Source organism: Podarcis tiliguerta, assembly GCF_965153285.1.
Source record: "Podarcis tiliguerta genome assembly, chromosome: 13".
Taxonomy (NCBI): domain Eukaryota; kingdom Metazoa; phylum Chordata; class Lepidosauria; order Squamata; family Lacertidae; genus Podarcis; species Podarcis tiliguerta.
In genome coordinates this window covers 40,904,541-40,919,034 of record NC_139546.1, presented here as the reverse complement: position 1 = coordinate 40,919,034, position 14,494 = coordinate 40,904,541, and the positions used below count along the sequence as shown (strand labels likewise).

The following is a 14,494-nucleotide window of genomic DNA, read 5'->3' as shown; positions in this document are numbered from 1 at the left end:
GGCATATCAAGCTGCTTAATGGTGGGGATGGCTCTGAGTGGAGACCTGTCCGGAAAGCCTAGACAACAGACTTCCGAGGGCAGCCTTCATCTCCTTGTTCTTCAAAGCATAGATAGTTGGGTTCAGCAAAGGGGTGACAAAAAGGGAAACAATGTCAAGCACTTTATCAATCATGAGCATGGTGGATGGACAGAGGTAAATAAACATAATTGGCCCAAAGTACATGGTGACCACAATCAGGTGAGAGGTACATGTGGAGGCAGCCTTGGTGCTCCTTTCAGAGGCGCTCCTGGAGTGGATCGTGTAGAGAATGAAACCATATGAGAGAAGCAGGCCAATGAAACACACCAGTGACATAATGCCACTGTTGGTGACCATCATGACTTCCAGGGGGTAGGTGTCAGTGCAGGCCAACTTGATGACCAAGGGGAGGTCGCAGAAGAAGCTGTCCAATTGATTGGGTCCACAAAAAGGCGCATTAATGATGAAACCCAGTTGCACAGTGGCATGGAGGAACCCACCGGCCCAGGAAGCAAGCCCAAGCCCCACACAATGGTGCCGGTTCATGAGTGTGGCATAACGGAGAGGATGGGCAATGGCCACATACCGGTCATAGGCCATGGCTATAAGCAGGAGCATCTCACTGCCTGCAAAGAGATGGAGAAAAAAGATTTGTGCCATGCAGCCATGGAAGGAAATGACATGGTGTTCGGAAAGGAAATCAAAGAAATTTGGAATGGCAAAAGAGGGCAAGCAGAGGTCCAGGAAAGCCAGTTGACCCAGCAGAAAAAACATAGGTGAATCTGAAAGGTGGTGATCGCTGAAAATTGCTGAGAGGATAAGAATGTTGGTGAAGACACTAGCCACGTAGAGGACGAGGAAGAAAAGAAATATGAAAAGTTGGACTTCCCAGGTTTCAGAGAGGCCCAGCAGGATAAATTCGGTCACCATTGTCTGGTTTGCCTCCATCATCCACTTCTTGCATATCACTGTGAAAATCGGGAAGTGAGAAAGAAGATGGTAAGAAGATACTTCCATCAGAGTCTTAAATCAGTGAAGAGGAGCAGCCTTTTGTCAGTTTCCATTATTCTTGACTGTGTCCTGAGACTACAGTCATAGCGGATCATATGTTATCATAGGAATATAGTGAGTCAGACTGTTGCTCCATCTTACTCAGCAACAACTGCCCAAGGGATAGGGAACCTGTAGCCCTTCAGACCACAATGGCTGAGACTGATGGGAACTGTAACCCAAAGGGCCGTAGGTTGCCTGTATTTATGATTTACACCCCTACCTCCCACCCCCACCCCTTTTAGGAAGACAGCAAGGTGCCTTATATTGATCATTGGTCCATTTAGCTCAGTTATAGTCTGCAGTAACTGGCCGTGTTTCTTCAGGGTTTTAGACACATGAAAATTCACATGTTGGGCACTGGATCTGTGAGGTTCTGAATACAAAGCAGATGCTTTGCCTCTGAGCTATGATCCTTCCCCATCTTATCAGCTCCTCTAAAATATACTGCCCATTTCCCCATGTTTTATACAGACACATGCAGCTGAAGTCACCAACTATCAGTCCTCCTAATAAGTAGACCACTTTGCAAAATGCAATGAAATAAGCATCTTCAGAGCTGCTGCAAAAGGAGATTGCAGGAGATTCTAAGGAGAAGTTATCATCCATTGATTAGTATGAAGAAAGCACAATCAGCTTTGTGTCCTCTCACACCTCTTTTATTTAGCAGCAGCTCCACCACCAGAGACTGCATCTCCGGACTCCTTTTATGGACACAAGGAGTAGTCTGAATGTATCCATTTGTCTATCTTCATTACTTAATTGTATCTATGAATGCTGTGTTGTTTAAAGGCTTATCTTAAAGGGGAATGCCTCTCCTCTTTTCATGTCTGTCTAAAATCCATCCTAGCCCTTGGTTTCACCCCACCCACCATTTGAATAAGTTTTCCACCCCCACCTCTTTTTCAGGAAATGTGGGCTGGTGGGCTGATGTTCCTCTTCCTTACCCATTCTATTCTTAGTGACTCTCAGATAGGTCTAACCATTTCTGTAAATGTTAATGGAAGAGAAGGGAAGAGAAGGGAATGTTACAATGAGGAGTGCTTCACTGTCCCACTTAGCCATCTCTTCTTCCTGTAAACTCCATTGTAGTCTCACTCTTCTAGCTCACCATCTTTCCACCCCCACCTTGAAAATAGCAAGAGGCAGTTAGCTTTCTGTGACCACTGGACATGAGCACAAGAGCACTCTTCTCTGCTGTGGATTCCAGCAACTGGTATTCAGAAGCATACTGCCTCCCACCATGGAGGTAGAGTTGGGCCATCATGACCAGTAGCCACTGATGGCATTGTCCTTCATAAATTTGTCTAATTCTTTTTTAAAGCTACCCACATTGGTGACCATTGCTGTTTCCTGAATTACTTTCCTTCATCCATACTTTTCCTTCTGGGGTGTCACAGTTGGATGGGTGGGGTAATAATAATAATAATAATAATAATAATAATAATAATAATAATACCGGACATTTAGAAGACATCTTAAGGCAGCTCTGTTCAGGGAAGTTTTTAATCTGTGATATTTTACTGTATTTTTTGTTTCTATGGAAGCCGCCCAGAGTGGCTGGGGAAACCCAGCCAGATGGGCGGGGTAAAAATAATAAATTATTATTATTAATAATAATAATAATAATAATAATAATAATAATAATAATAATAATAATAATTTCCTGAAAGAATTTTGTTTTCACTTTTGATGACCTTCAGATTCCACTGAGGATGCTGACCCTTCCCTTTCGTTTCTCAGTGGTCCTGTTTTCACTACATCTCTTTTGGTGCCAAGATCACTATTAGACAGGACCACAGATGTTACAGCCATGATATTCCATTATGCAAAGTAAAAAGAACCAGCTAGAGAGCTCATGGGTAGCTTGTGAGATTTACTGCTTCAGCATATTGTAATGTTCAGTAATAATGAATTGCACAAATGCACACAAACACACAGACTTTGTAAACCACTTTGAGAGCTTTTTTATGATCAAGTGCTTTATAAATAGATATCTCAGTGACTTCCACCCATTGCATCATGTTTAGAGTACCAGGTGTAGGAATTCTGGAAGAATTATTAGTAGGTGTTCAGCGAGATGATCACGGTGTGATCTGGAATAGCAGTTCTAATTCATCAAATTATTATATTTTGCTTAGCAAGGAATATCACTTTCCTAACCTCATTATTCCAAAAGCATGCTGAGACTGAACCATTCCAGATCAGGCTGTAGCCATCTAGTGGAATGTTGTGTTCTGACAGTGGTCAACCAGACACCTATGGGAAACCCACAAAAAATAGTTGCGTGTAATAACCCTCTCCTGCTGCCTTTTCCCAGCATTTAGAAGCATGCCACCTGTTTCTGGAGGCATTATTAGGTCTTCAGTGTTCTGGGTGGACAATTACATCCTAATAATGCTGACCAGGAGACGCGGGTGGCGCTGTGGGTTAAAGCCTCAGTGCCTAGGGCTTGCCGATCGAAAGGTCGGCGGTTCGAATCCCCGCGGCGGGGTGCGCTCCCGCTGTTCGGTCCCAGCGCCTGCCAACCTAGCAGTTCGAAAGCACCCCTGGGTGCAAGTAGATAAATAGGGACCGCTTACTAGTGGGAAGGTAAACGGCGTTTCCGTGTGCGGCTCTGGCTCGCCAGAGCAGCGATGTCACGCTGGCCACATGACCCGGAAGTGTCTTCGGACAGCGCTGGCCCTTGGCCTCTTTGAGTGAGATGAGCGCACAACCCTAGAGTCTGTCAAGACTGGCCCATACGGGCAGGGGTACCTTAATGCTGACCAGTAGCCATATTACCCCTATCACCAATCTACCCACCAAAAGGCATGTGGAGTGCTGGAGATAGAGAGGGGAGATTAGCAGATGAAACTGCAGGAGAGCTCCTTGGAGGAGTCTACAAAGTAATACTTTGCAGAATTTTGCACTTGCCTTTTGGAGAAATCTAATGCATCCTCAACTGGGTTTTTACTCACCTGCAAATCCGAGCAGAAGTGTCTTGATGTTTTCTTGATGTTGGAGGAGACCCCTGACTAGCTCAGAATCAGCGTGAACCTATTTGATCCAGTTTCTTCTTCTGCCTGTGAGTGGTGTGGGGCTGTGAATAGCTGCGTGGATGATATAGCTGAAGCAGGATGAAGAGCAAATTAACAGTCAATGGAATGTGTAGGATTAATTGCTCATTCTTTTTGAAAGGAGACTGCTGAGGCTGGTGCCTTATCTGCTCCTAGGGAGCTAGTGGAAAAGGTAATGCTTTGTCACTGTGGCAAATGTTACATGATGTCCCTCAAGGGTGAATGGTGCTGGTTTAAGTTCTGGCTTGTTTCCCTTGGTAAATGACAAGGGATCAAAGAAGATGGGAAGAGAGAAGGCTGCAATTTTCTACCCCTTTCTTGAATACATGATTTCACCAACTCCACCAATAGAATCATTTCAAACTGTTCCACTCTGAGTGGAAGGAAGGATAGGATTCCAAGTGAATAACAAGATTAGCAAGATTTCTGAGAGGTAGATCTTTGTGTGAATCAAATGGTCCTTGCCTGCAAAATGTACCTAAACAGTTCTCAATCCAGAAATTCACAAGACAGACAATTTAAAAAGCATATTTTTATTACACTGGGGAGGGAGAAAACAAGGTTTCAGTCACAATGGTCTAATCAATGCAATGCAATACAGTGGTACCTCGGGTTACATATGCTTCAGGTTATATATGCCTCAGGTTACAGACTCACACCTACTAGTAAAGAGGTCTGAGTTGGTTGTACCAAACTCAGACCACATGGCTTAAACAATATATATACAAATGATTTATATACAAATGATTAAAAAACACTCACCACTTTGAAACCTAAGTTTTAATGCCCATGTTTTCAGACTGCTGTATGGACAAGCACATGAACCTAACCTTTGAAGCGTTTGTAAGCAAACCATGTGTAACTTAACAAATGTGTGGACTCTTTCTATGCTGAGGGAAGATGGGAACTTTGGGAGCAACTTAAAAGGGGACATTTTAAAAGTCTAACAGCCTATGTTGCCACATTTTACTTTGCTGCATATCTTGTGATTTTAAATCTCTGTTGGGGTTCTCTAACCAACGAGTACTTGCCCGAAACCTAGATGACTGAAGAATACAGAGAGATAAAACACAAGCTGAACAACTCTGTATGCAGTTTACAAAAATTCATTAACAGTAATAAATGTCATTTCAGCACCTTCTAAAACATGGAATTTTAAATGATATCTCCAATGCCAAAATAATAATGACATACGCAACTACATAACTCAAACCCAAACAGTCCAAATACTTCTAAAATAAGTCCGTAAGAACAACTCTACATGTGTATACTTGTGCTGGTGCTATCCAGATGGAACTCCAACAATGGTATTAAAATTGTTGTGTGATTCACCTCATGTTCAACATATTGGTAATTACCATAGAATTTTCTGGATACTGCAGGTAATGTAGCTATCATCAGCAGTAGCCATTGATAGCCTTGTCATCCAGGATTTTTTCTAATGCATTTAAGGCATTCAAAGTGGTGGCCATCCCTTGTACTAGCAAAATTATCATCATCATCAAACCTTTATTGGGATCACTTACAAACATTCAGAATAAATAGGTCAATGCGATCTCGTCACCATTTCAACAGTACAGTCATTTACCAAAGGGAAGAAGAGGCAAGCAATCTATTTCACCTCTGTGGGACTCCAGCAAGGGCAGGGTCCTGTAGCATACTTTGGTGGCAGAAAATCAAATAGAGGAACTTGGCTACTGTCTTGGTGAGCTGCTGGTCTCTCCCCAGTAATAAGAAGCATATAACTTCTGTCTCTGGTTTCCATGTTGGGATACATAGGTGGTCTAAGAATTGCTGGCGGAGAAGTAGCAAAATCTATTGTTCAATTGGTTGCTGTGTAAAGAAGCACTTCCTTTCCTGATTGACTGGATAAGCCCAAGTTCTACAATTACAAGAGGAGAAAAAAATGCACCCTATACACTTTCTCCACATCATGTATAAATGCAACAGGAACAGTAAAATAAACAACTGACAATTTACTGCTCTGTTGTGACAATCAAAATCAGTTGCTAGAGGTGGCTGCCTCAAGCTGCCTAACAGTAGGGCCATCAATGAGTGGAAACCTGCCCAGAAAGCCTCGCTAACAGATTTCCAAGGGCAGCCTTCATCTCCTTGTTCTTCAAAGCATAGATAGTTGGGTTCAGCAAGGGGGTGACAGACATGTAGAAGACAGAGAGCACTTTATCAATCATGAACCGGGCATATGGGCGCAGGTAAATAAACATAATGGGCCCAAAGTACATGGTGACCACAATCAGGTGAGAGGTACATGTGGAAGCAGCCTTGGTGCTCCTTTCAGACGCCCCCCGAGAGCGGATTGTGTAGAGAATAAATCCGTAGGAGAGAAGTAAGCCAACAAAAGTCACCAGTGACATAATACCACTGTTGGTGATCATCATGACTTCCAGGGGGTAGGTGTCAGTGCAGGCCAATGTGATGATCAAGGGGAGGTCACAGAAGAAACTGTCCACCTGATTAGGCCCACAGAAAGGTGCATTAATGATGAAACCCAATTGCACAGTGGCATGGAGGAGCCCACCAGCCCAGGAGGCTAGCACAAGCCCCATGCAATGCCACTGGCTCATAAGTGAAGTATAACGGAGAGGATGGGCGATGGCCACATACCGGTCATAGGCCATGGCTATCAGCAGGAGCATCTCACTGCCTGCAAAGAGATGGAGAAAGAAGATTTGTGCCATGCAGCCATGGAAGGAAATGGCATGGTGTTCGGAAAGAAAATCAAAGAGATTTGGGGTGGAAAAGGAAGACATGCAAAGGTCCAGGAAAGCCAGGTTACCCAGAAGAAAGAACATGGGTGAGTCTGAAAGGTGGTGATCCTTGAAAATTGCTGAGAGGATGAGGATGTTGGTGAATAAAGTAGCCATGTAGAGGAGAAGGAATAAAACAAATAAGAAGACTTGGACTTCCCAGGTTTCAGAGAGGCCCAGCAGGAGGAACTCAGTCACCATCGTCTGGTTTGTTGACATTCCTTACAGTAGTTGCGTATCACTGTGAAAATTTGGAAGGGAGAAAGGAGACAATAATGAGATACTTCCATCACATTCTTAGGTTAAATCAGCAAAGGGTGTGCCTTTGTATCATCTGACATTATTCTTGACTGAGTCCTGGGACTTCTGGCCTAGTGCTTCATGCATTATCACAGGAACATATGTAGGTGACTTATAATGAGTCAGACCTAGCTCACTAGCTCATCTAGTTCACTATTGTCTTCACAAGGGATGGGGAACCTGTAGCTCTTCAGATGTTGGTGTTATTCACCTTATATTATCATCCCAAAAACTGAGCATGCTAGCTGGGGCTCATCGGAGTTGGAGTCCCCTGCAACCACAGAGAGACCGACCTTTTAGGATGACAGCAAGCTGTCTTATTTCAAGTCAGAACATTGGTCCATTTAACTCAGTATAGTCTGTAGTAACTGGCAGTAGTACTTCAGGGTTTTTGACAACGGAGGAATGCTGGAGACAGCTGAGCTATGACCCTTCATCTTATCAGCTCATCTAAAATATACTGCCCTTGTGTCCATAGTTTCATGCATACACCCCAATTCCCTAATTACCCATCTTCCTAAGAAGCAGACCACTTTCCAAAAAAACCTGTGTAAATAGAACTCACTGGAACTCAGTTCTGGCACCTCTCAGGTGTGTTCCAGAACAATGACAATGGGTGTCATTGCTATTATAAGAGAAAGAGTGAGTTCATGGTGAGTTCCAGCACCTCTTTTTCTAGAAAAATAGCACTGCCTGGAGCACAATCCCTTTGGGTTCTTTAGATCTGATGCAGCAGAGATTAGGGGATATTCTAAGAAGATGTTACCATTCAGAGAAAATTGTGGAGAAGAAAGCATAAGCTGCATTGTGCCCTCCGCAGCTCTTTACTTTGTGGCAGCTCCACCACCAGGGTGTGTGGCAGTGACTACATGTTAGGATTTTAGTTGTCACCCTCCACCTCTTTTTTAAGGAAATGTGAGCTGGTGAGCTGGAGCTGTGGTCTTTCTCTTCCTCACCCATTCCATGGTTCCTTGCACATGAAGGACTGCTGGAAGTGTAAGTAGAGTTACAACATCCACCATGTTCTCACAGTGGCCAACCAGATTCCTGCAGGAAACCTGTAAGCAGAATCTGAGCACAAGAGCACTCTCCCCTGTTGTGGCTTCCAGCAACTAGTATGAAGAAGCATATTGACTCTGACCATGGAGGCAGACCATAGCCATCATGAGTTGCAGCCTCTGATAGCCCTGTCCTCCATGAATGCATCAAATGCTCTTTTAAAGCCATCCAAGCCGGTGGCCATCATTGCCTCCAGAAGTACTTTATTTCATCTGTTTCCCCTTTCAGCTTCATTGGTGCTTCCCTATTTTATTTGTGGCACTTCTGTTAACCTTGGGGTTCCATTGAGGATGCTGATACACTGTTCTTCCTCAGCAGCCCTGTTTGGGCTACAGCCCTGTTGGTGCCAAGATCACTATTAGACAGCATTACAGATGTTACAACTATTGTGTTCTGCTGCGCGAAGTAAGAAGAACTAGCTAGGCCGGTCATACCCTAGGAGTTATTGTCTCAGAATATTGTGATAGAATAGAATAGACTAGAAGAGAAGAGAATAAAACCTATATTCACACACACACACACACACACACACAGAGAGAGAGAGAGAGAGAGAGAGAGAGAGAGGTATCTCAATGACTTCTATCCATGACACCATGTTCAGATGCAGAAACAAACTGACAGAATTATTAACAGCTTCAGATGCATTATCATGTCTTATTTTGTTATTCTCTTACAAAGGAGCATCTTGTTAGGCACTGCCAGAAAATGGAGTTCTCATCTAGATGGTCACCTTTTCCAATGTTTCTCTAAATGTTAATTTTCACATTATCTTTGAGTTTTCATACATTGCAAAAGGCACTTTCAGACCTACACTAGAATATGGCACAAACTTTAGTGCTAATTTCTATGTTATTTGCTGCCAGGGGAAAAATAAATCATTGGAAATAGTATTGAAATAAGTGGTAAACCAAGGCTATATTTCTCTATAATTTTGGAAGAGGATTTTGCATCATGTGAAAGCTCAAATGTAATGTAAAAAACAACAGTTAGGGAACTTTTGGGAAAGTGGAATAAACATGCACATACAAGCCACAGTCTGATCTGGAATGGTAGCTCTGATTTCTTAAGATCTTATATTTCGCTTTGCAGGGAGCACCAGTTCCCTAACCTCAGGATTCCAACAACATGCCGGGCCCAAACCATTATTGATCAGGCTGTGCCCATATAACTGAGTGCTTTGCCTTCTAACGGCACCTATGCGAAACCCACAAAAAGGACATGAATGTAATAAGCCCTCTCCCGCTGCTGTTCCCCAGGAATCAGAGGCATGTCACCCCAGTACTCAATGTAATATATATTCTCCAGTCTTCTAGATGAATGAGTATGTCGTAACAATGCTGACCAGTTCCCACATTGCCCCATATTCCATCAGTAATTCAACCACCAAAAGGCATGTGGGGTGCTGGAGTTGGAAATGAGAAGTTTAGGTGACAGAAACTGCTGAAGAGCTCCTTGAAGGAGTCTGCAATGTGTCATTCTTCCCAAAAGCACTTGCCTTTGGACAAATCTAACACCCCCTCAAATGGTCTATATCACCCACCTGCAAATCCCAGCAGAGATTCTTTGAAGTTTTCTGGAGCAACTTCTTCTGTTCAGCTCAGCATCAGCATGGAGCTGTTTGATTCAGTTTCGTCTTCTGCCTATGTGTGGTGTGAGGATGAGTTATCTATGTGGATGTGATCTCTGCTTGAAAGGCAGGCTAAAGAGCAAATCAAGAGACAGTGGTATGTGTGTGTAATTAATTGCTCACACCCCCCCCGGGGGCTGCTTTAGTTGGTGCCTTATCTGTTCTTACAGAGCGCGGGGGGGGGAGTAATACTTTTGTCACTAAAGCAAGATTTACGCAGCTGCCCTCAAGGATGCATTGTGCATTGGTTTGACTTCAGGTCTGGTTTTCTGGGTAGATGGTAAGAGATAAAAAGGGGGGATAAATAGGGGTGTGATTTTCTTTCCCTGTCCCAAATGTGTGTGATTCTACCACCTATCCCAATGGAATGATACTCACCTCTATAGGAACGCCATCAATTTCTATATCCTCAAGTGTTGACCACTGGTTTACTTGATGACATTGACTTGTCTTGAGAGACAATGGAAGAGTGTGATATCTGGGCTAAAGTCAATCAATCAATCAGAGGCATTTGTGTGGTGTGGAGCTCCGGGGTGGCTTCTCTGACCCCAGATTTCTGAGGGGTTGCATCCCAGTGGCCCTACAACAGGCTCCCTTGCCAAGGCTCCCTTTCAGAACCGCAGGGAGCATGGGCTGGGCCTTCAGGTCTGTGCTGGCACTGCTTCCCCCTCATGGCTGGTGATGGGAGGCCTCCCACTTGATGTCCACAAAGACTCCTGGCTCTTCCACTTCTGCACCGGCAAGATCACTCAAGAAGACATGTTAAATTCTTCTCACCCATTCTCTTTCCTCTTCCTCTCTTTCCTCCCCTCCCTCCAATCCCACCATTGTCTCTTTCTTGTTTCAGTTTGATCACTGCCTTCCTGGTCACAATCACCTCTCAGTCAAGCCAAGACAAGCCAGCTGGCTAAATCAGTTGTGGGTAGCCAATCAGTCTTAAGTTCTTAGTAAGCTAGGGACTTGTTACCCACTGCATGTGAAGACATCTGCAGATTGAGCGGATGAGAGCAATAATGGGTCCAATGGGTCAAGAAGGTGATTTCTAAATTTGCTGTAGAGGGAAATAAGGGGCAGACCTGGAAAGGTAGCCCACCCAGGAAGGGGTGGAAGGTTTACAGGGTTTTCAGTAGACAACAAGATCAGCAATAAGATTTTTGTTTATACTTTCCCCCTTCTATTTTATTTTTCTGTTGCAAAATTGTACACATATAAATAATAAAACATGACATGACTGGCAAAAATGGGTAGGTAAAAAATAAATTATGGTGCAGGTAAAAATAAATTATAGTACATAATGATGACGCGATTACAGTAAGCCAGTGCAATGGATTTTTCAATAAATCAATTTGGTAAACACAGAACAATAGGAGTGAGCTAAGGAGTATTGCCTGCACCACCAAGTTATGTCTCTGCTCCTTCACAGGGAGAGTAACCCCCCCCCCAAAGGAAGCAGTCTCCTATCCATCCTGTCTAGGGAACCACCTACTAACAGTACCTCTGTCTTATCTGGATTGAGGTTCAGCTTACTGGCTCTCATCCAGTCTATTACCAAAACCAGACACTGGTCTAGCACATCAACTGCCACACCTGTAGATGCAAAGGAGAATAGAATATTTATTAAAACGTCAATAAATACTGATTGGATTAAAAACAATATTCAGGACCTCCTGATAAGATGATGCCCTGGCATAGTAAATAAGGGGTGTGCTGGTCTTTCCGGTATCCTGGTCCCCAAGCTGCATAGGTCTTTGCGTATCAGTGGCTGGTCAAGTTATTTTGGTAGCTGAGGTAGAAAATCAAAGAAATCCTAGGGTGGCACACAGCACCTCATTTGACCTGAGGCTACCCAGAGAACATCTGGTCTACATCCAGGCACAAATCAGTTTAGGGGTGGGTGGAGCTAATGTTGAACGAGGTTTCTTAAAAAGACTTTTAAAAACTTAGCTTCCCCACCCATCAGCTGTGTGCTGTGTAAGGAAGCACTTCATTTTCAGCTCCACTGTATGAGCCCGGGTTCTAGACTAAGGAGAAAAAACTTCTCTCTAACTGCTTTCTCCACCCCATGTATAAATGCAAGAAGATCAGTAAATTAAATTTGTTGCTCTTTCGTGACACCCAAATTCAATTTCAAGAATTGCCTTCTGCTGCCTAGTGGTAGGTTCATCCCTAAGTGGAGACCTGTCCAGAAATATTTGCCAACAGACTGCCAGTGACAGCCTTCATCTCTTTGTTTTTTAATGCATAGATACTTGGGTTCTCCACATTGTGAGCAGTAAATTAAATAACTATTGATTTTGCCTCTTTTGTGACAACCAAAATAAGCTGCCCGAGGTGGCCATATCATGCTGACTAATGATAGGGCTGGCCTTGAGTGGAAACCTTCCCAGAAAGCCTTGCCAGCAGGCTTCCCATAGCAACCTTCATCTCCTTGTTCTTCAAAGCATAGATAGTTGGGTTCAGCAAGGGGGTGAAACAGGTGTAGAAGATGCAGAGCACTTTATCAGCCATGAATTGACTGTATGGCTGCAGGTAAATAAAAATACAGGGCCCAAAGTACATGGTGACCACAATGAGGTGAGAGGTACATGTGGAAGCAGTCTTTGTGGTCCTTTTAGAGTGGGGCATGGAGCAGATGGTATGAAGAATGAATCCATACGAGAGAAGCAGAGCAACGAAAGACACCAGTGACAAAATGCCACTGTTGGTGACCATCATGACCTCCAGGGGGTAGGTGTCAGTGCAAGCCAACTTGATGACAAAGGGGAGGTCACAGAAGAAATTGTGCACAAGATTGGGCCCACAGAAAGGTGCCTTAATTGTAAAAACCAATTGCACAGTGGTGTGGAGGAGCCCACCAGTCCAGCAGGCTAGCACAAGCCCCATGCAATGCCGCCGATTCATGAGTGTGGCATAATGGAGAGGATGGGAGATGGCCACGTACCGGTCAATTGCCATGGCTACCAGCAGCAGCATCTCACTGCCTCCAAAGAGATGAAGAAAAAAGATTTGTGCCATGCAGCCATGGAAGGAAATGACATGGTGTTGGGCAAGGAAATCAAAAAGAGATCTTGGAGTGGCAAAGGAGGACAGGCAGAGGTCCAGGAAAGCCAAATGAGCCAGGAGAAAGAACATGGGTGAGTCTGAAAGATGGCGACATCTGAAAATAGCTGAGAGGGTGAGAATATTGATGAAGAAAGTAGCCATATAGAGGAGGAGGAAGAAGACAAAGAAGACCAATTGGACCTCCCAAGTTTCAGAGAGGCCCAGCAGGACAAACTCAGTCACCATTGTCTGGTTTCCCCATGCCATTGTCTTCTTGCAGATCACTGTAAAAACTGGAAAGGGAGAAAAAGGTGGTAATGAGATACTTCCATTATAGCCTTAGCAAAGGGTATAGCTATGTGTCAGCTGCCATTACAGTGGTACCTCGGGTTAAGAACCTAATTCATTCTGGAGGTCCGTTCTTAACCTGAAACTGTTCTTAACCTGAGGTACCACTTTAGCTAATGGGGGCTCCTGCTGCCACCGTGCCACTGCCACGCGATTTCTGTTCTCATCCTGAAGCAAAGTTCTTAACCCGAGGTACTATTTCTGGGTTAGCAGAGTTTGTAACCTGAAGCGTCTGTAACCTGAAGTGTCTGTAATCTGAGGTACCACTGTATTCTTGACTAGGTCCTGGGACCCCAATCCTAATTGTTCATACATTAGTCATAGGAAGATGACATATACAAAGTCCATTCCTCTATCCAACTCAGTATTATCTGCACCAGGAGTTGAGAACCTGTGGCCCTACAGAGTCCAGCTCCTTGCCTGTGACCATTGTCCAAGCTAGCTGGGGCTGATGGGAGTGGGAGCTCAACAGATATCTGAAGGGCTGTAGTACACACACACACACAAACACACACCTCTTTTAGGGAAACAGCAAGCTGCCTTATATTGAGTCAGAGTTCATATAGCTCAGTATCGTTTACACTGACTGGCAGTGGTTTTTCAGAGTTTTAGAGGATAAAATTCACACTCCTACTTGGACTGAACCTGGGACCTTCTAAATGGAAAGCAGATGCTCTATTAGTGGGCTATGAGCCTTCCCCATCAATGCAGCTCCTCTAAAATATATTGTCCTTCTTCAACACACACACACACACACACACACACACACACACACCATCTTTCCAACTATCTATCTTCCTAAGAAGCAGGCCACTTTCCAAAATACAATCTAAATTTGTGGAATATCTGAAGAACTACCCATTTGGGTACTCCAGTTCTGCTGCAGAAGGAGATTCCAAGGAGAATTTACCACAGAGAAGAGCCCATGGAGAAGAAATAAGTAGCTGCCTTGTGGTTTCATTTAGCATCAGCTCCACCGGCAGGATGTTTGACTGAGACTGCATCACCGGACTGTGCACACACACAAAGGTGGATATGATAGATCCATTGTCTATCTTCATTACTGAAGTGTATCCACTTCTTTTTTGTTGTGCAAAGACTTAACTTAATATTGTGTGTTGCTCTGATTGAATTATTAATAGGCCAGATGCATTAGCTTCCCCTATTTTGTGATTCCTTTCCAAAGTAACATCTGGTTAGTCACCATAAGAAGACAGAGT

At 43.9% G+C, this 14,494-nt stretch overlaps 2 protein-coding genes across 2 annotated transcripts; both read right to left on the bottom strand.

The window, feature by feature from the left end:
* Nucleotides 1-15: 15 nt before the first annotated feature.
* LOC310662237 (olfactory receptor 4K3-like) lies at nt 16-969 on the bottom strand (the record flags this gene model as incomplete). Its single annotated transcript, XM_083409010.1, has 1 exon — nt 16-969. One exon carries the CDS (start codon nt 967-969, stop codon nt 16-18), a length of 954 nt encoding a protein of 317 aa, XP_083265136.1.
* Nucleotides 970-6,178: 5,209 nt separating this feature from the next.
* Nucleotides 6,179-14,278, bottom strand: LOC310662236 (olfactory receptor 4K3-like; the record flags this gene model as incomplete). The annotated part of the gene is made up of 3 exons (XM_083409009.1): nt 6,179-6,681; nt 12,740-13,219; nt 14,185-14,278. The coding sequence occupies 3 exons, from the start codon at nt 14,276-14,278 to the stop codon at nt 6,179-6,181; spliced, it is 1,077 nt and encodes a 358-aa protein (XP_083265135.1).
* Between the last annotated feature and the right edge of the window lie 216 nt (nt 14,279-14,494).